This window comes from Dama dama, chromosome 12, assembly GCF_033118175.1.
Source record: "Dama dama isolate Ldn47 chromosome 12, ASM3311817v1, whole genome shotgun sequence".
Taxonomy (NCBI): Eukaryota; Metazoa; Chordata; class Mammalia; order Artiodactyla; family Cervidae; genus Dama; species Dama dama.
Window position 1 is genome coordinate 12137031 of NC_083692.1, and position 19968 is coordinate 12156998.

At 36.7% G+C, this 19968-nt stretch overlaps 1 protein-coding gene across 1 annotated transcript in view; it reads left to right on the plus strand.

The window, feature by feature from the left end:
* Positions 1-19968, plus strand: part of CEP128 (centrosomal protein 128) — a 452428-nt gene that overhangs the window by 364799 nt on the left and 67661 nt on the right. The window contains exon 20 of the mRNA XM_061156507.1: positions 15241-15264. Coding sequence (XP_061012490.1) covers positions 15241-15264 — 24 coding nt within the window. The remainder of the gene's footprint in view (positions 1-15240; positions 15265-19968) is intronic.

A 19968-nucleotide genomic window follows, 5' to 3' on the forward strand; every position in this document is an offset into this window, starting at 1 on the left:
GCTAAAACTTCTGCATGTGTGTCATTTGCTCCTTGCCACAACCTGTGAGATAATCTTGTTCTCATTTATAGCTAAAAAGGCAAAGGTGCATAGCTTGTTCAGCCAGTAAGCGGCAGGGCTAGGACTTGTGTTAGAATTCGCTCGTCGTCCTCTGCGCTGCTGTACTTACGTGCCTCATGACCTTACAGAGGTCAGAATTTCTTCACTTTTTGTTTGGGTTCCTGGCATTTCTGCCTTTAAACATCTTCCATTTTTTTCTGTTAGATTTATTGTCAAACAAATAAAGCATTTATTGCGGTAAAGTCACCAACTCAATGGACACGAGCTTGAACGGGCTCCAGGAGTTGGTGATGGACAGGGAGGCCTGGCATGCTGCGCTTCATGGGGTCGCAGAGAGTCGGACACGACTGAGCGACTGGACTGAACTGTGGTGAAATACTAACTAACCCCATCAAGAGAAAAAGACTATAAGTAGTGAAACAAATTTGAGAGAGTGCATTAAATAAGTCGGGCAATGCGGGGGTATTATTAGTGAAACTTCTTCCTGCCTTTCTGTCACTTTAAATCTACTTATAAACCCCTAGACCCTCAGCTTACATGTGTAGAGTGACTTAATAGTGTTGTTGTATATCTGGCTATGAGCGCGTGAGGAAGATTTCAATTCCTGGTGCAAGATTACAAGTAATCCAGTAATCTCAAACACTTCTAGGAAGGAGAAGGGATCATTTTTCTTTTTCAATTCTGCACCTTTTCTTTTTGCTTATTCATCACGTTTTAAACAAACAGACTGAAGAAAGTTGTTATTAAAGCCCTCCTTAGGCTTCTTCAATTTCAGTTTTAAACCAGGTTCAAAATATTCTGGCAAAAATTAAAGGCAACACTGAAAACGTTTGCATAAATTTTAAGTTGTGCAAAATGCCATAGAACTAAACTGAGCTGAAAGAATAACTAATAAGCATCTCCTTTTATATCTTTGTCCTTTTATCCTGATTGGTGATTATTTTGGTTTTAAAAAATTAATTCTGAAGTGCATTCCTTTGCCAGAGTATCTGCCTTACACTTACTATTCTAAGTTTAATTTGTTAGAAGTTCAGTGTTTACTTTTAAAAGTGTAAAGCCTTATTAACATGCTAATAAATAACATTTGATGTCTATTAGTAATATTTCTATATTTGCCCATAAAATGAAATAAAAACATACTACCTACAAGGGATTCCATGTCTTTACTACATTCTGTTTATACTTGAAACCACTGGTTCTCATTTCATTGTTACAGAGAACTAATAAACTTGTCACAAATGGAACCAGGTTGGAGGAAAGAGACCATTTATGGGCTCAGTGATGAATCTAATCTCCTGTAGCTCAGACCTTAAAGAACTGAGAGACCAGCACTATAGAGATGCCATTTAACTGCACAACATCAGCTCTAGTTAAGTGTAGAGCTTTGCCTTCCTATACCTTTTCTTCTGCTCTTTCCCTCGTGGTATTAACTGTGTGCTTTCAGGTGGCCTAATGTCAGACCCAGAAGTCAGAAAAAGTTGCAACCTACTTGAGAAAGTCATGGCAAAAATATAATCCTTTTTACTACACAGTGAAATAAATATTACAATGTATACAGTTAATGGTTTTTATTTGAACATTATATTTTATTGTGATATAGTGTTTTTTAACACTGTCACATGACAACTGTCAAAAATGAGGTTTTTAGAATGCTCTTCTGGCCTGTGTAATTTTGAGAAAAGACTCTAGAACAGTTTTCCAGGATATCCTACTGGGATGTAAAATGCGTACAAAAATAACCCTGATGGTAACACTGCCATTTATTGACTATTTGCTCATGAATCTGCACTGTCAGCAAGTGGTATTTCCACTACTCCATTCTGTAGATCTGTTAAATAAACAAATATACCTATGTATACACACATATACATCCATACCCATATATACATACACACACTTCAACTTGTCTCTCAGAGTTAGTATAGACTCCTTTGACTCAGGTGGACCCGGATTACAGTCTAAGTGCCAACATTTAATTACAATGTAAAATTTAAAATACATATATGTTTGAAGTCTGTTTCTCTGATTTAAATGAATGAAATTAATAATTTTCACCTACTGAGGGTTTTTGTGAGCATTAAATGAGAACATACATGAGAAACACCCAATACAGTTTTTGAAAATAATAAGCTTTTAATAAATAGTGTTGATTTTTATGATACTGGCAATTTAAAGGAGTGTTTTCCTTAGCAACCACGATGCACATTCCAGTGTCTTTTTATTCATTAAATTAATGAAATTCTTTCCTATGACAGACCTGTGCCTTTGCTACTGTACATAATGCTTTTCCCTTCACTCTTTCAGTGATAGCTCTTTTTCATCCTTTAGCGTCTCTGCTCAAATATCACCTCTTCTTGGGAACTAAACCTAATTAACCTGTCTAAAGCAAACCTCGGCCCTTACCCCCCATGACAGTTCCTGGGTATCTGCTGCATTCATGTTCCTGTCTTCTTCTTTGATACATAGGCTCTGTGAAGGCAGAGAGACCTTACCTTTGTTGTTGATAACTGTATACTCAGTGTCTATCACAGTGTGTCTGTCAATAAACATGGATGAATGGGTAAATTAATTAAATGAATAAATGAGTGGAAGGGAGGGAGGTAACAAGAAAGGAAGCAATGAAGCGGGGAAAGACACCAGAAGGAAAGAACAAATGGTGGGTAAAAGAGATAAAGGACAAAAGGAAGAAACTTACATGGCCTGAGGAATGGTTTAAAAGTTGAATAAAAATTTTCTGGTTCTTACTTTATTTTCTTATCCCTGGTCAGTATGTCTCACCTTATCTTCTCCTTCCAGAACCTTACAAGGTTTGCTCCAGGGTGACCTCTGTGAGACTGGAAGTAATTCTCATAGGACACCAACACCTTAGAAAGGAAGGTGGCCAAACTTCCTGTAAAGGACCAGGTTCTAAACATTTTCATACTTTCACAGGCCATACGCTCTCTCATGCAACAACTCAACTCTGACATCATAGAATGAAAACAGCCATATAAAGTTTGTAAAGAAATGAGTGGGCTATGTTCTAACAATACTTTATTTATGGAAAGTGAAATTTAAATTTCTTATAATGTTGACATGTTGTGAAGTATTGATTTTTTTCCAACCAAGTAAAAATGTGAAAACCGTTCTTAGCTGGTGGACCGATAAAGACAGGCAGCAGGTTGAAGTGACCTACAGTCCTACCTTGCTGACCCCTGCCTTGGAGTAAACTATACTTTATGGTTTTCAGTCTCAAGAATGTCTGTCTTTTGAAAGATGAACTGCTGAGGGGAATTAATGTTTGAATTCTTCCTCAAAGAATAAATTTCTGTTGGTAGAATTTTAAATAATTTTGCAAATTGAAGGAAAGTATAATTTGGGGTATTCAGTCAGACCTTCCTGAACTGTAGAATCACACTGCATTAGTGGTCTATTATCCACAGGTAAGGTTATTAGTGTTAAGTAGCTTTCGTTACTAGCTAAACTGCCCAGGTACATCTGCTAACAACTCACGTCTTATTTCCTCTCTCATTCCATAGACTTTGGAATCTGGGGTCAGTTTCTTCCAGGGATGATTTTGAAAGCAAAACAGCTGGTGATATTTTGAAATTAATCACTACTCTCTTATTTATAATCCTGGAGAGTAAAATATTTTAAAATTCAAATAATGTTTTCCCTAAAATTTGTGACTTTCATTTGGGTAACCAGTTATTTCAGAGAGCATTTTAAAATCCTATGTGAGGTCATTTTCTCTAAATGCAGAAACTTTAAAAATCATTAGAAATTATTATGATCCTCTTAGTGTTGTTTTTATAGCTATTACTATTTATAGTGCTTTAAGTTATTTTAAGATAATAGAGCTTGCCAACACTTTTTTCTTTACTTACATTCTCTCTTAAACAGCCAAAGCTACTATTTAAAATGCCACCTTTGGAAGATGCTAGTCAGACTGCAATGAAAAATCAGGAAGAAGCTCAATTTGAAGAAAAAGCAGTTAAGTATTTCATAGGTAGACTATTTAGGATACTTGGAACTGAATTGTCAAAATACATCTACTTTATTTCAGGACATACAGGGTAAGTTAGCCTTCAGGTATGCTTCTCAGAAATTCAACTGAAAACTAAGTTGTTGGGCTTTTTCCTCCAGTTTTCGTAGATGCTAAGAATAGTGCACCGTTGACTATCAGAATACAGATAATCTAAGGCTTGTTTTAAATCCTTTACCCATCTTTCTCTTCCTACCTGTACTTGTATATTTAAAAAAATGGAGATCAGTAATTGTTCTAAGCTTAGTCAAACTGAATTAGAAGCAAGAAAAACCTGAGTTTTGTCAGCCAAATATATTATTTTATAAATAGAACAACTGTTTTATATCTTAATGTTAATTCTGAACAGCAGTCCTCTCTTTATATGGAATGGTGAGAGAGATCTGTACACAGTAGCCCACAGAAGGAATGTGGGTGTGAGGATGAGAGTCTCTAATACCATGTTCCTTATATTTTAATTCCTGGAAAGAATTGAGTAAATGACTCTACATGTAAATTAGGATGTGGATTGTTGGAATTGCTCAAAGGTAAGCAATTTAATTCCCAAGGTGGACTGTTAGCTTTGTGTTATTTCATGACTTAGCCGTGTGACATGTGTGGTAGTCGACAATAAAGTGCTGAAAGTAAAATATTCAAGAGGAAGCAGCTTGGGACAAAGGGTTCTGTGTTTCTGAGGGTGTCCTTGTGAAAATTCTTCACTTGGAAACCCAAGAGATGTGTACACTTGAGGAAAACAAGGATGTTAACCTCAGGGAGCCTCTTTAGATCAGCTATGTTTGGTGGCAGTCAGATACACACCCTGAAAAAAAAAAAAGCACATTCTATTGTTTTTCACAAGTTATGCATAACAAAAACCTACTCATAAATTTCCCATAATCACCACTGCACTGTGATTTGTGTAAGAGTTCAGAGCATATTCAGCTGATATATGACTAGCCTCACAACTGGAGACATGTACTTTATTTCTCAAAATGCAAATCCTTGGGGAAAAAAAAAAAACCATGATATGTTGGTTTCTGGGTTGTTAGCTTTTCCCCCTAGTACTCAACTCCTATTCCTGCATCACTTTTTGGGGACAGTCAATCTTTGGAATTATGTTGGTTGTCATTTGCATTACCCCAACCACAATCATAGCCTTTATATTATCCGCAAACAACTTTTAGTTGTGCTCCTGTCTTAGATGTCATTCACTGAACTCTTGTTGCGTGTTACGGGAAGTTTCTCTGTGGAACTGGGCAGTACCAGCAGAGAGAGAATTCTGTCTTTTGCTCTTCGTCTGGGATGTGGTCTTATCCTTTAGGTGCACAGCTATGCAGCATGTTACGTTGTGCATTAAAGAAGAAACTTAACAGTGATTCTTCATTTTAAAGGGGAGGGTTGTGGGGGGAGAAATCTCATGTGTTGCTTTGTGATCTGAAACATAAAGGGTCAATCTGAGATTTTCTTGGTATTAGTTTCATACTGTTGAATGGAAATGTTTACAGGAACCTTAAGCAAAGCCTGTCTCTAGCCTTTCTGGCTGCATTTTCCTGTGGTAAATCTGTTGAAACCGACCAACAGAGCCCCATGTCCATATCTTTCTCTTCATCTTTCTTCTCCGCCCCCACAAACCCACGTACACATTGCACATCAATGTAAGTGCAACCTCAGCTTTTCCTGAATAGTGTTGAATGGAAGTGCAGTAGTCAGTAATGACCTCGTAACAGACAGTCTCACAAACCGAATCACCAGCCTGAGAATACAGCAGAAGAAAGCTCCAGAAGCATAGCTGGCTGCCTCAGCTCTCTATTTGGCAATGATAGTGGATGAGAGAACAGATCAGAAATGTGGAGCGCACACTCTGACTCCGTTCTTAAATTTTGTGATAGTTCCTGCTCCTGATTCTCTAGTCCGCAAGGATAGCAAGGATCATTACTAGACTAGAAAATGATACATCCCTTTAAACTGGTTTTTCTTGATAAATCAAACGTTGGATTTTCTTACTGACAATGTTTTAGATAAAATCCTGATGCCTTCCTGTGGTTTTCTTTCTGCCTTTCTGTTATGCTATTTTGAACCCTGAAATAGATTATTTGAAAAGACACATAAGCAGCTGGTGAAATGAATTAACAAAGGTTGACTGTAGGTATCTAATGCTGGCTAACTTGAGAGTCCCTTGGACTGTAAGGAGATCCAACCAGTCCATCCTAAAGGAGATCAGCCCTGGGTGTTTATTGGAAGGACTGATGCTGAAGCTGAAGCTCCAATACTTTGGCCACCTCAGGCAAAGAGTTGACTCACTGGAAAAGACCCTGATGCTGGGAGGGATTGGGGGCAAGAGGAGAAGGGGGCGACAGAGGATGAGATGGCTGGATGGCATCACCGACTTGATGGACATGAGTTTGAGTAAGCTCCGGGAGTTGGTGATGGACAGGAGGCCTGGTGTGCTGCGATTCATGGGGTCGCAAAGAGTCGGACACGACTGAGTGACTGAACTGAACTCAACTGAAATTGAACACTAGATAATGGGAAACCACCTCAAGTTGCTCTAATGTCATTCATTCTGAAGTTTTTTTAAAATACAGAGTAACTTCATCTGACTTTTAATAGACAACATGCAGTTTTATGTATGGATCATTGACTCATGTATACTCAAAGCCAAGCTATGCTACATCTTAAAGTTGTTTTTATTTTAGTGTTGCAACATTGTGATTGTTTACAATTTTTACCTATTTTAATTTTTTAGAATAATGCAAGAAACAGTGACTTTTTGTGGTGATTAATAAAAGCCTTTTCTTTCATTCTAATATCTTGACACATGAAGAAGAATACATTTGAAATTATTTCTCCTTTAATTACCAAAATTTGATTGACAGTTTGCTGAATGTAACGAGTTGTCATGTGGAAATGCATAAAGGAAAAATGGGACACATTTTCCTTTCATTTGCTATCTTTCATATAGGAAGCAGCAGGTAAGGTGTGGGTGTTCTTTACACTGAGTTAACATTGACAGGAAAAAGCCCTGCAGTTTTCTCTCTGGGTGAAGAAGCTGAGTGGACTTTTCTTCCAGAAGACAAGCGTTGTGCTTTTAGAACAGTAATGAGAGGAAGTCCTCATTGTAGATTTTCTTTTTTGAAAGTTATATGTCCATCATGGCCCTTCAGTCCCAGAGAAGTTTCCAGAATTAGTCTATACTTGTACTGTTTCTTAGAGTTGGAAAAAGTAGAGACTCTTGTTATATTTTTATACTATTATTGTGCATTTTTTTGTTTGATAACAAATATATTTCAAACATGCTTGAAAAATACTGTATTATGAAAAAGTCAGTAGATGTGTACAACTACACTTACCAGAAGCAGAAGAACTCTTGAGTATTTAGACCTAAGAACCTCTATTTCATTTCTCAGGTGGGACGGATGAGCCAATGTGGGTCGTTGACTGGCTCAGCTGAGTCAAACAAGCTGTTCATGATCAGGGATGCAGATACCAACTATCCATTTAGCACTCATGTCCTAACTTAGCTCACACATATGTTCCCATTTCCTGTGATGCTAATGAATTTGCTTTGGTTTATTCATAAATTCTAATGTACACCCCATTGTGACCAAGTAGCAAAGGAATATGTACAGTTCAAGACAGGTTGATAGCCTCGGGATAAAAAGTTAAAATAAATCTTTTTTTATAGTACATGTGCTATTGGCCTCCCAAAAATACAACTCACCTTACTTGATCTGTCAAGCCCAAAATAAATTAAAAAGTGATTTCTAGCATTATTGTTTTCAGTTAGAAATAGTATGCAATATTAACACTAGAAGATAATAACAGTATGCTTCATTGTAACTCAAGGACTATGCAGTGACTGTATGTATAATCCTTAAAAGTAAATATTAAAATAATTGTTGCCCTTTTAGATTTTTTTTAGACTAAGAGAGGCCATTCCTAGGCAGGTTGATAAGAAGTATGGGGTCCCTGAGAAGGAGAAAGGGATCTGGGGCTCTCAAAGCAGAGATTGGGGTCTGGAATTTTAAAGGAGGGGGAAAGGACAAACATCTTTTTTTTCCCTCTACATTCCTTAGTCTTAGACACATAAAACATTTTTTTTCTTTAAGCCCAGAACTGATGATTACACAACAAACAACTCAGTTTAAACTCTGTAAGAAGGATTATATAACAACAATATATCCTATTTGAGGACAGTTTCTCCTCCTGAAAACCTTGTGGCTAATCCTGTTATCTTAAAATGCAAATTATGGGAATGGGTCTAGTAAGATCTTTACAACCTTGAGACATTGCTTTGATTTATTGTAGTAACCAATTAAGAAAGTTTGTAGCTCCTTTGCTAAGACTAGCGAGGGGGGCACGCTCTGTCCTCCTTCTGATGTCTGTGTCAGAACTTTCTCTGTCCCTTTTTCACTTTAATAAAACTGCTACACAAAAGCTTTTGAGTGATCAAGCCTGGTCCCTGGTCCCAAAGCTAAATCTTCTTCTTCGGAGACCACGAATCCGACATCGTTCACCGTCAGCTATCAAGACGTTTCCCTCCTTGTTGTTGTTCAGTGGCTGAGTCGTATCCGACTCTCTGTAACCCCATGGACTGCAGCACGCCAGGTTACTTTGTCCCTTACTGTCTCCTGGAGTTTGCTCAAATCATTCCGTTGACTCAGTGGTGCTATCTAACAATCTCATCCTCTGTTGCCCTCTTCTTATTTTGCCTTCTGTCTTTCCCAGCATCAGGGTCTTATCCAATGAGTTGACTCTCCCCATCAGGTGGCCAAAGTATTGGACCTTCAGCCTTAGCATCAGTCCTTCTAATGATATTCAGTGTTGATTTCCTGTAGGTTGATGAATTTGATCTCCTTGCAGTTCAAGGGACTCTCAAGAGTCTTCTCCAGCACCACAGTTTGACAGCATCAAACTTCAGTGCTCAGCCTTAAATATGGTCCAACTGTCACATCCATACATGACTACTGGAGAAACATAGCTTTGACTATATGGACCTTCGTCATCAAAGTGGTATCTTTGCTTTTTAATATGTTGTCTAGGTTTGTCATAGCTTTCCTTCCGAGGAGCAAGCGTTTTAATTTCTTGGCTAGAGTCACCATCTGCAGTGATTTTGGAGCCCAAGAATGTAAAAACTGTCACTGCCTCCATTTTTTCCCCATCTATTTGCTGTGAAGTGATCAGACTCTTGAGGATGAGAGTGAAAAAGCTGATTTAAAACTCAACATTCCTCTTCCCTTTCTGTCATTGGAGTGGTACCATCTGCATATCTGAGGTTAATGATATTTATCCTGGAAATCTTGATTCCAGCTTGTGCTTCATCTAGCCTGGCATTTTGCGTGATATACTCAGCATATAAGTTAAATAGAGTAACAAAATACAGCTTTGTCATACTTCTTTTCCAATTTTGAACCAGTCAGTTGTTCCATGTAAGGTTCTAATTGTTGCATCTTGACCTGCTTACAGGTTTCTCAGGAGATAGGTAATGTGGTCTGGTATTCTCATTTCTTTAAGAATTTTTTACAGTTTGTTGTGACCCACACACTCAAAGGTTTTTGCATAGTCAATGGAACAGGAGTAGATGTTTTTCTTTAATTCCCTTTCTTTCTCTATGATCCAAAAATGTTGGCAATTTGATCTCTGGGTCCTCTGCCTTTTCTAAACCCAATGTCCATCTAGAAGTTCTCAGTTCACATACTGCTGAAGCCTAGCTTAACAGATATTGAGCATAACGATACTAGCATGCGAAATGAGCACAATTGTGCGGTAGTTTGAGCATTCTTTGGCATTGCCTTTCTTTGGGATTGGGATGAAAACTGACCTTTTTCAGTCCTGTGGCCACTGCTGAGTTTTCCAAATTTGGTGGCCTATTGAGTGCAGCACTTTAACGACATCATCATCTTTTAGGATTTGAAGTAGCTTAACTGGAATTGCATCACCTCCGCTAGCTGTGTTTGTAGTAATGCTTCTGAAGGCCCACTTGACTTCACACTTCAGGAAGTCTGGCTTAAGGTGAGTGACACACCATCATGGTTATCCTGGTCATTAGGCCTTTTTTGTACAGTTTTTCTGTGTATTCTTGCTGCCTCTTTTAATCTTTTCTGCTTCTGTTAGATCCTTAACAGTTTCTGCCCTTTATCGTGCCCATCTTTGCATGAAATGTTCCCTTCATATCTCCAATTTTCTTGAAGAGGTCTCTAGTTTTCCCCATTCTATTGTTTTCCTCTATTTCTTTGCATTGATCACTTAAGAAGGCCTTCTTATGTCTCCTTGCTATTCTCTGGAACTCTGCATTCAGTTGAGTACATCTTTCCCTTTCTCCCTTACTTTTTGCTTCCCTTCTTTCCTCAGCTGTTTGTAAAGTTTCCTCAAACAACCACTTTGCCTTCCTGCATTTCTTTTTCTTTGAGATGGTTTTTTCACTGCCTCCTATACAGTGTCACGAAGCTCTGTCCATAGTTCTTCAGGCACTCTGTCTACCAGATCTAATCCTTTGAATCTATTCCTTACCTTCATGGTATAATCATAAGGGATTTGACTTAGGACATACCTGAATGGCCTAATGGTTTTCCCTGCTTTGTTCAATTTAAGCCTGAATTTTTCAGTAAGGAGCTGATGATCTGAGCCAGAGTCAGCTCCTACTCTTGTTTTTGCTGACTGTATAGAGTTTTTCCATCTTCAGCTGCAAAGAATATAATCAATATGATTTTGGTATTGAACATCTGGTGATGTCCATGTAGAGAGTCTTCTCTTGTGTTGGAAGAGTGCGTTTGCTATGACCAGTGTGTTCTCTTGACAGAACTTGGTAGCATTTGCCCTGCTTCATTCTGTACTCCAAGGCCAAACTTGCCTGTTACTCCAGGTATCTCTTGACTTCCTACTTTTGCATTCCAGTCCCCTTTGATGAAAAGGACATCTTTTGTTGGTTTTAATTCCAGAAGGTCTTTTAGGCCTTCATAGAACCCTTCAACTTCAGCTTCTTCGGCATTTGTGGTTGAGGTATAGACTTGGATTTCTGTGATATTGAATGGTTTGCCTTGGAAACGAACAGAGATCATTCTGTCGTTTTTGAGATTGCACCTGAGCATTGCATTTTGAACTCTTGTTGACTATTAGGGCTATTCCGTTTCTTCTAAGGGATTCTTGCCCACAGTAGTAGATATAATGGTCATCTGAGTTAAATTCACCCATTTTAGTCCGTTTTAGCTCACTGATTCCTAAAATGTCGACGTTCACTCTTGCCATCTCCTGTTTGACCACTTCCAATTTACCTTGATTCATGAACCTAACATTCCAGGTTCCTATGCAACATTGTTCTTTACAGCATCGGACTTTACTCACCACCAGACTTCACTTTCATCACCACTTTACTTTCACTACATCCACAGCTGAGAGTCATTTATTCTTTAGCCCAGCCACTTCATTTTTTTCTGGAGCTATTAGTAATTGCCCTCCTCTCTTCCCCAGTAGCACATTGGCACCTTCCAACCAGGGGGCTCATCTTCTGGTGTCATATCTTTTTGCCTTTTCATACTATTCACGTTCATGTGGTTCTCGCAGCAGGAATATTGGAGTAGTTTACCGTTCCCCCCTCCAGTGGACCATGTTTTGTCAGAACTTTCCATTGTGACCCATCCATCTTGGGTGGCCTGCATGGCATGGCTCATGGCTTCGTTGAGTTATGCAAGCCCCTTCTCCACGACAAGACTGTGATTTTCTGAGACTTTCCCCTTCTAAAATAGCACTAAAAAATAGTGGGAAAGGGAATCTTCAATCACAAAAAAACCTGATAGCAATAAAACCTATTTTTTCCCCTTAGAATTTTTCCTTCAAAATATTTGAAGGAAATTTCTCCTCTGATTTTTAACCTTCCACTCCCAATTGTTCCTTTACTTGTTGTCAAGAAGTGCTTCATACAGGAGAAATAGATTTGTTCTAATACAATAATTTATTTGGTCTAATAACTTAATTCTTACATCCTATTTCAAGTATCTTTAAGTAAAAATACTTGGACACCTATGGGTGGGTTCTGAGAGTCTGCAGTTCCCCTAAAAGTGTATGCAAAATTATGTGTGTCATGTATAGTGTTCATTTTCCTGGGGGAAAAGTTCTCAAAGTCCATGATTGCAAAAATAAGAACCACTAATTTATTAAAACCACCTGAAATTGCATTATAGTGAGAGTGTCTATTACTTCTGGAGACTTTCTTCTCTCTCTACTCATCTCACCTACCAACTCCTCTTTCAGTATCTTAAGCAATTCTTTTTAGGATCTAAGCTTGAGAGTGTGTGTGTGGTGGGAGAGAAGGCAGAGTATTGAACCTGTAGACTGAGCTTTAAGATAAAATTTGTTGAAATGAAAACTGCAGATTAAACAGCAACAATAGAACACCACAGGTCCAGTTCTAGTGAGTGAGAGAGGATAGGGAGAATATAAATCAATTTTGGTATAATTACATATTCATTCCAGGACATATGCTAGTATTTCTTCATAGACTGGCTTAAATTACCTCTATTCTAATGATAAGAACATGAGAGGAAGTATGCAAATATTTTGTTTGAGAACAGGGATTTGCAATAGGCTAATTCTTTTATATGCAGAATTATAATAACTAATCTTGGCTGCCAAAAAAGAAGTCAACTTCAGCCATTTAAATTTCAAAATACATTTCTTAAATTTTAAAAGCAAGTTAATAAGTTCATAAAGATTAGGAGTAGTTTCTTATTTTTATAGCCTGTAATTAAAGCCAAAAACTGCAATTTAGAGAAAGCTCACTGATTGGCAACAATGACTGATATCCTATTAGCTGTTGTTGATTGGCAAATTGAATTATTTAAATTCAGGTTAATGAACTGCATTTCCTGTTTCTCTAATTTTCTCATTTTTTTCAATATATATTCTTTCATTGAAAGCTATTTCACTACCATTTTGGAATGGAGTAGGTTATAGACAAACAGTCGTAACTAAATTGCATTGAAATAGATTATTTATTGGTCTTTATATTTTAATGAAATTGAGATTTTTTTTTTTTCTCCCCACCATTTGTGTTTTAGCCTTACAGACTAGGCATATGTCAGCTTAGACTGCTGTACCAAATTACTGTAGCCTGGATGTCTTAAGCAGCAAACATTTGTTTCTTACAGTTGTGGAAGCTGGCAGTTCCAAGATCAGGGTGCTGGCAGGTTCTGTCCTTGGTGAGGGACCTCTTCCTGGCTTGTAGACGGCCATGTTCTCATTATGCCTTAGTGTGGCAGAGAGCAGAAAGAGAAGCCCGCATTCTGTGTTTCTTCTTAGAAGAGCACTAATCTCCTGAGGGCTGTCTCCTCCTGACCTGATCACCTCCCAAAGGCCATATATGCAGAGACCATCACTTTAGGGATTGGGGTTTTCAGCACATGAATTTTGAAGACACAAACACATAGTCCATGACAGTACACATTCCTTTTAAAATCCTGTGACAAATATTTAAATAAAATGAAGATACTAATACATAAATCATATAAGTTTTATCTTTCCCGAACACTGAGCTATGAATTAAAACAGAATTTAATTCAGTTGTACCATTTTGGCATCATATGAAATCATTGATTGCAAACCAGCTGTATGTGTGCTTTAAAAATATGCTAATTTTAAGTAACATGAGCCCCATAAATACATGGTGTGGGGAAAACTTAAGGCCCAAATAGTGGCTGTAAATATTTTCAGCCTTCCAAGATGGTTCATATAAATGCAGCACTACCCAAAGACTGTCTAATGAGGTTCTGTTCAATCTGCAAAGGATGATAAAGCTTTGCTGAATGGTTTTGTCCCAGATGTACTGTGAATAAGATGCCTGGTAACAACAGATCAAAGCCCCCTAGAGGCACTATATGCATTTATTACAAGTTGCTCAAATGTGACAGTACCCAAGTCACCAATAAAATAGCAGTTATTTTATGAAAATTATGGGGGCGACGGTGAGGTTCTCTCAAGTATGCCAACAAAATGCAATTAAACAGATTATACTGCTAAAAACAGTCTGCTTTGGGCTGCTTTAGCATAATATTAATATATTGGTTTAACTTGTGCCCGCACAGCCAGATGTTTAAAGGGGCAGAAATGTCCAACCTAGTTTCCCAGTCTGAATGTTGGAGGCTGGGTTGCAGAAATCCTCAAAGGCAAGGCCTTGGTGAGGCTGGGAGAATCTTGGGGAGGGGAGGGCTAGGTTATGCTCCTGAGGGTCATGGGTCCCTGTCAGTGTCTGCAGGGTCTCAGAGATCTGAGCTCAGTGGCTGTCTGTACCATTTTCCCTCCTTACCCTCTAGCACAAGTGATTAATTTAATTAGACGAGAGAGATCCAGATTTTATATATCTTCTTCAACTGCTTAAAATGAAAGAATAGAAAAACGGCCTTTATCCTCGTAAAAAGCATGGCTTTACAGTTCCTTGAATTATTCAGCTTTAAAAAAAAAACAAAAAACTTTTTGTATATAGCTGTTTAGCTTTGGGAAGAGTTGAAGACACAGCTGTTGGACTGAGAATGAAACCATTCTTAATCATTTAGCTTTTAAAGCAATATTATCAATGACTCTTTTTAAAAACCAATGTGTCTGTGAATCCTTCTAAGATACTGTAAGTGACGAAGACCCACCTGGGTTCAGGACTGCCTGCATGTAACCTGTCATTCTCATTTCTCCGGCCTTGTTTCAGTTAACCCTGTACTTACTAATTTTAGTTGGCGATGTCACTCTTAAGTCTGAACTTGACTTCCCTTGAGAGCGCACTCTGTGCTGGGTACCTAACTGAGAGCAAGTGTGTGTGCTGAATTCCTTTTTTATATCACTACTATTGTCTGGTTGTGGCTCATATGTTCAGATCTGTCTGATAGCTATGTTTTATTAAATAGACATACTTTTACCAATGCAGAAGTCTTAGAATCTATTTCACTCAGTAACCAAGCCTGAATTTACGGTGTTTACAGTTAAATTAAACCTTGTAGTCCTAACACTAGTCAAGGTGAGAAAAGTAATTGTTTCATGACTGTTTTTCTCTTAGAGAGATTATCCTGAGTAGGAGTTTTCATCTTTTACATTTTAAAAATGTTAATAGAAGATAAATGGAAAAATCCAAAAACTAAACTTGAAATGATATTTTAATGGCTTTGTTTTTATAATTATATATTATGCTTTATTTGCAGGACCGTGTAAATGCCTTAGAAACGGTAAGTTGGGTCATTTTCTTTCTCCTTCTATCAGAATTACTGCTGGGTACTGTTGTGGATTTCAGAGCACTCCCCAAAGGAAGCAGTTCCAGAAAGCATTTCTAAAACTTCATCTAAGATTCAAAGGGAACAATAAGCTAAACTATACCTGAAAGGTATGTAGATACAGACTTTTAAAATGAAAATAGCATTAAGAAAAAAAAAATGTGTCTAAGTGGTCACTGTTGTCTCAAGACAAATGGTGCCAATATATACTAATTTATGGAAAACACAATTAGCTTAAATGTAATTATGTTTGTTTGTTTCTATATTTCCCAATCACTAAAAGGACTAGTTGATAAGATACTGAAATTAGGATGCCATTTTATCCTTTGAACTTTTGAAGTGTAGACAGTCAATATTTTTTTCCATATTCAAATAATGATAAAAGCTACTTAGCCTTTTTTTTTTTTTTAATAATCTTACTTGCAGGAATCTGGTATTAGGAAATCATTGTTTTAAGGGCACATATGTAAAGGTTATATGCTTGCAACATTTATTGGAAAATGATTTACATATTTTTAAAAAGAAAGAAAGAGGAGAAAACTTATTGTTTAATATCAATAAAGTAATGGTTCGATAAAGTGTGAAATTCTGCCCAAAATGACACGATGATTATGGAAAAGGCTTATTATATCATGTTAAATGGAAGCAAATTTAAGATATAAAATGACATGTATACTTTAATGATAACATATGATGTATGAAAAAGGAATAGAAGCAAGCAAATCTCACAATAGTGACTTGTTGGAGAAGAATTGGGGCTGTGATATCACTCGGTTCTGCAATTTTTAAAAAAAAAAACGGTTTTATAAGTAAACATTTGCATGATAAAGCCACACGAATTGAAAGAATTGTAGAGTAAATTATGATACCATCTACAATGAAATATTGTTCAGCAATAAAGTGTCATATGTTCAAAAAAATAAATATATACAGAGGCAGATATTTAAAGCTATATAGAGAATATGATGTAAATACTTGGAAATGTATATTTTGTGTTAAAAACTTTGAAAACACACAAAATATCGAATGACTTGGAACTAGTCATTTTTTTAATGTTTTTCATGAGAAGGCAAACCATAAGCTTTAATAATAAGGTTAATAAAAAATAAAATATTTAATTTGTATGAGGAAAGGAAAGATGCTAATAGAGCACATTTTGGTCCTATGTAAGCAAGTGATTTTGATAGACAGCATCTAGACCCTAGTGAGTAAATAATCTATTCCTTACTTTTAATTGGGCCACTTGGAAAGTACACTTGATTTTTTCAGTTTTAGTATGATGACACTATAAGTGAATAAAATGTCTAGTGTTCCTCTACATATATTTTACTTACCCTTAGAAAGTGTCTTGCCAATAGGATTTGGCTTATAAATTAAATTCTCTTTATAAAAGTATGAACAAAAGCAGAAAGTTTGAGGACCTGGGTGTAGCATACAAAATGCCACTTACACATTTAGTAAACCACTTATTTCTTGATTCCTTTATCTGTAAAAATGAATATAATTAAACTTGTTTTATCAGATTGTTGTGAGAATTAAGAGGAAAATATATGTGAAAATATTTAGGACCAAACAAATGTTAGGTTATCATTATATGATTGCTTTTTATTTCTTTTTGAATCATTTTAACTATACCAATATGTCAACATACAACATAAAGCCTGTAAAATTTATTAGTATTTGCTGGTCTTTTTTATTTCCATAATCTCTTTACTAACAGAGTACTATGATATAAAATCTTTAATGCTTTATTCTAAGGGTTCCTCTAGGAATAAAGGTAAGAATAAAAAGTCATCATGAGAAAAATAAAACTGGTTAAATGAACTAGGTTTTTTTTTTTTTTATTTAAGCAGTGGCAGTTTTCTCAAGATGGTTTTAATTTGAAATAATTATCATAAGTAAAACCATAAAAATGAAAATGCTCAGTAATAACGTTAATGCTCAAATGTTATGAAATCCTTTGACTTCATATAGCATTATAAGGAGCAGATTTAATATACTTGGTAGACTATTCAACTGGTAAAATATTTTATAGTTCATAAAATCATATATGCTGGCAGCAGTCTCCAGATCATTTATTATTCTCTCACAACTCAGCAGTTAAACAGTAGAAAAATGTTGGTGGTCTCTCATTTGGTTTAGTTGGTATTAGGGTATGTAAGACATTGAATGTAGGATGTGTATTCTGGTGATACAGATCTGCAAAATTTGAGATTTCATTATTCCTTATTATACTTATATTAAATTAATTTTAAAGGTTCAGTATATATAATTCCCGAAAATAAGAGCAACTTAATTTGGCTTGTTACCAATTATCTATATGCTTAGGTCACAGTTGTCTCTATTTCCCTCCTCTTTTCTTATCCTTTCCTCTTCCTTCTTCACTAGCAGGTAAGCATCTTGGATTACAAATTACATTTTATTTACAAATGCATTGCCAAGGCCTGCAAAAAATTTCTAACATATAGTTGAAAATCAATAAACATTTGTAGAATCAGAGAATGAATGTCGAACTGAATGTGTGTAACCCTCACATGGACTGTTCTTAAGAATATAAGTATACACAATACTGTTAATTGAGGGGAAAAAGTACCTAGAAGCATATCAATTTATTATTTTTTCTCTAGACTTTCTGATTAGTACCACACTTTATTTGGTGTTTCACGAAGCTCCAGTGATCTTCATGAAAGTTTAGTGTGAGTTTTTCTAGGAAGGAAACACCTTCTGCCACAAGATAGTAGGTTGGTTGCCTAAATAAAGTTAAGTGATTACCTGAAAGAAATCGTGGTTGAGAGCCTCCGTTCATGGGCCATGGATGGGACTCGGTAGTGGGTATTTATTGGGCACTACATACTACATAGACAGTGAAGAGTAGAAAAGGAAAATGAGTTGTGATCAGTTCTCTCCAGGAACTTGCACTCTAATTAAGGAGAGAAGTTATAAATTAATGCTGTAAGATAAATAGGCAGTGTCTGCAACATGTCAGTGAAACAGTGCATTTTGTAGAAGGCATTACAAAGAAACTATAATTGTAAAATAAATTGACATCATTGCAGTCTAGGTTCATCATGGAAAAGCATACTTTTGTATTTTGAGGTTATGGCGGAGATTAGATTCATCCCTGACATGGGAAGAATCAGTGGTGTCAGGAAGAAAGCCAGAGAAGACATTGTATGTTGGGGATGGAATCAAAGTTTAAAGGGAATAATGAAAACAAGAGTTTGTTAGAAGGATTTTTTTTTTTTTAATTTAAAGGCAAAATCATGAAATCATGACTCTCATAGAAATATAAAATGAACTCATGACAAATGAGTTTAACTCACTAACTTAAATGAGAGAATGAGCTAGATGTTACCCACATAAAGGAACATTCAAAGAGCGCTAGAGTACTGCAGTGAATTTAAAATAGAGGCAAAATTGGCTTCTTCCATGGTGGAGGAAGGAAATCAATTGAACCCCCCTGCAGATAAAATTTCATTCATGTCTGTGTACAAGAATCATTTGCATAGCAAATTATGAATAGATCAAAGACAATGACTAATATAGAGATCCCATTGAATCAAAAACCTAGAAGGATCTGCTAGGCAAAAACGAGTTTCTCATCGAAGATAACTAGTAAGTTTTTGTTCCATTTCAAAGGCTTTCACTTTTTTTTTTTTCTTATAGACTCATTAGCTATAAAACTTTAAGAAAATGATAGATATTTTGGAGTTTTGAAATATAAACCCAGGAGTTTAGATTTGATATCAGGCATACAGGGTATTTCAAATCCTCAAAGATGATGCAGTTAAAATGCTGCACTCAATATGCCAGCAAATTTGGAAAACTCAGCAGTGGCCACAGGACTGGAAAAGGTCAGTTTTCATTCCAGTCCCAAAGAAAGGCAGTGCCAAAGAATGTTCAAACTACTGCACAATTGCACTCATCTCACACGCTAGCAAAGTAATGCTCAAAATTTTCCAAGCCAGGCTTCAACAGTACCTGAACCATAAACTTCCAAATGTTCAAGCTGGATTTAGAAAAGCCAGAGGAACCAGAGATCAAATTGCCAACATCCACTGGATCACCAAAAAAGGAAGAGAGTTCCAGAAAAACATCTACTTCTGCTTTATTGACTATGCCAAAGCCTTTGACTGTGTGGATCACAACAAACTGTGGAAAATTCTTCAAGAGATGGAAAAACCAGACTACCTGACCTGCCTCCTGAGAAATCTGTATGGAGGTCAAGAAGCAACAGAACTGGACATGGAGCAACAGACTGGTTCCAAATCGGGAAAGGAGTACATCAAGGCTGTATATTGTCACCCTGCTTATTTAACTTATATGCAGAGTATATCATGCAAAATGCCAGACTGAATGAAGCACAAGCTGGAATCAAGATTCCTGGGAGAAGTATCAGTAACCTCAGATATGCAGATGACACCACGCTTATGGCAGAGAGTGAAAAACCTAAAGAGCCTCTTGATGAAAGTGAAAGAGAAGAGTGAAAAAAACTGGCTTAAAACTCAACATTTAATAAATGAAGACCATAGCATCTGGTCCCATCATAGCAAACAGATGGGGAAACAATGGAAACAGTGAGAGACTTTATTTTGGGGGTCTCCAAAATCACTGCAGATGGTGACTGCAGCCATGAAAATTAAAAGACGCTTGCTCCTA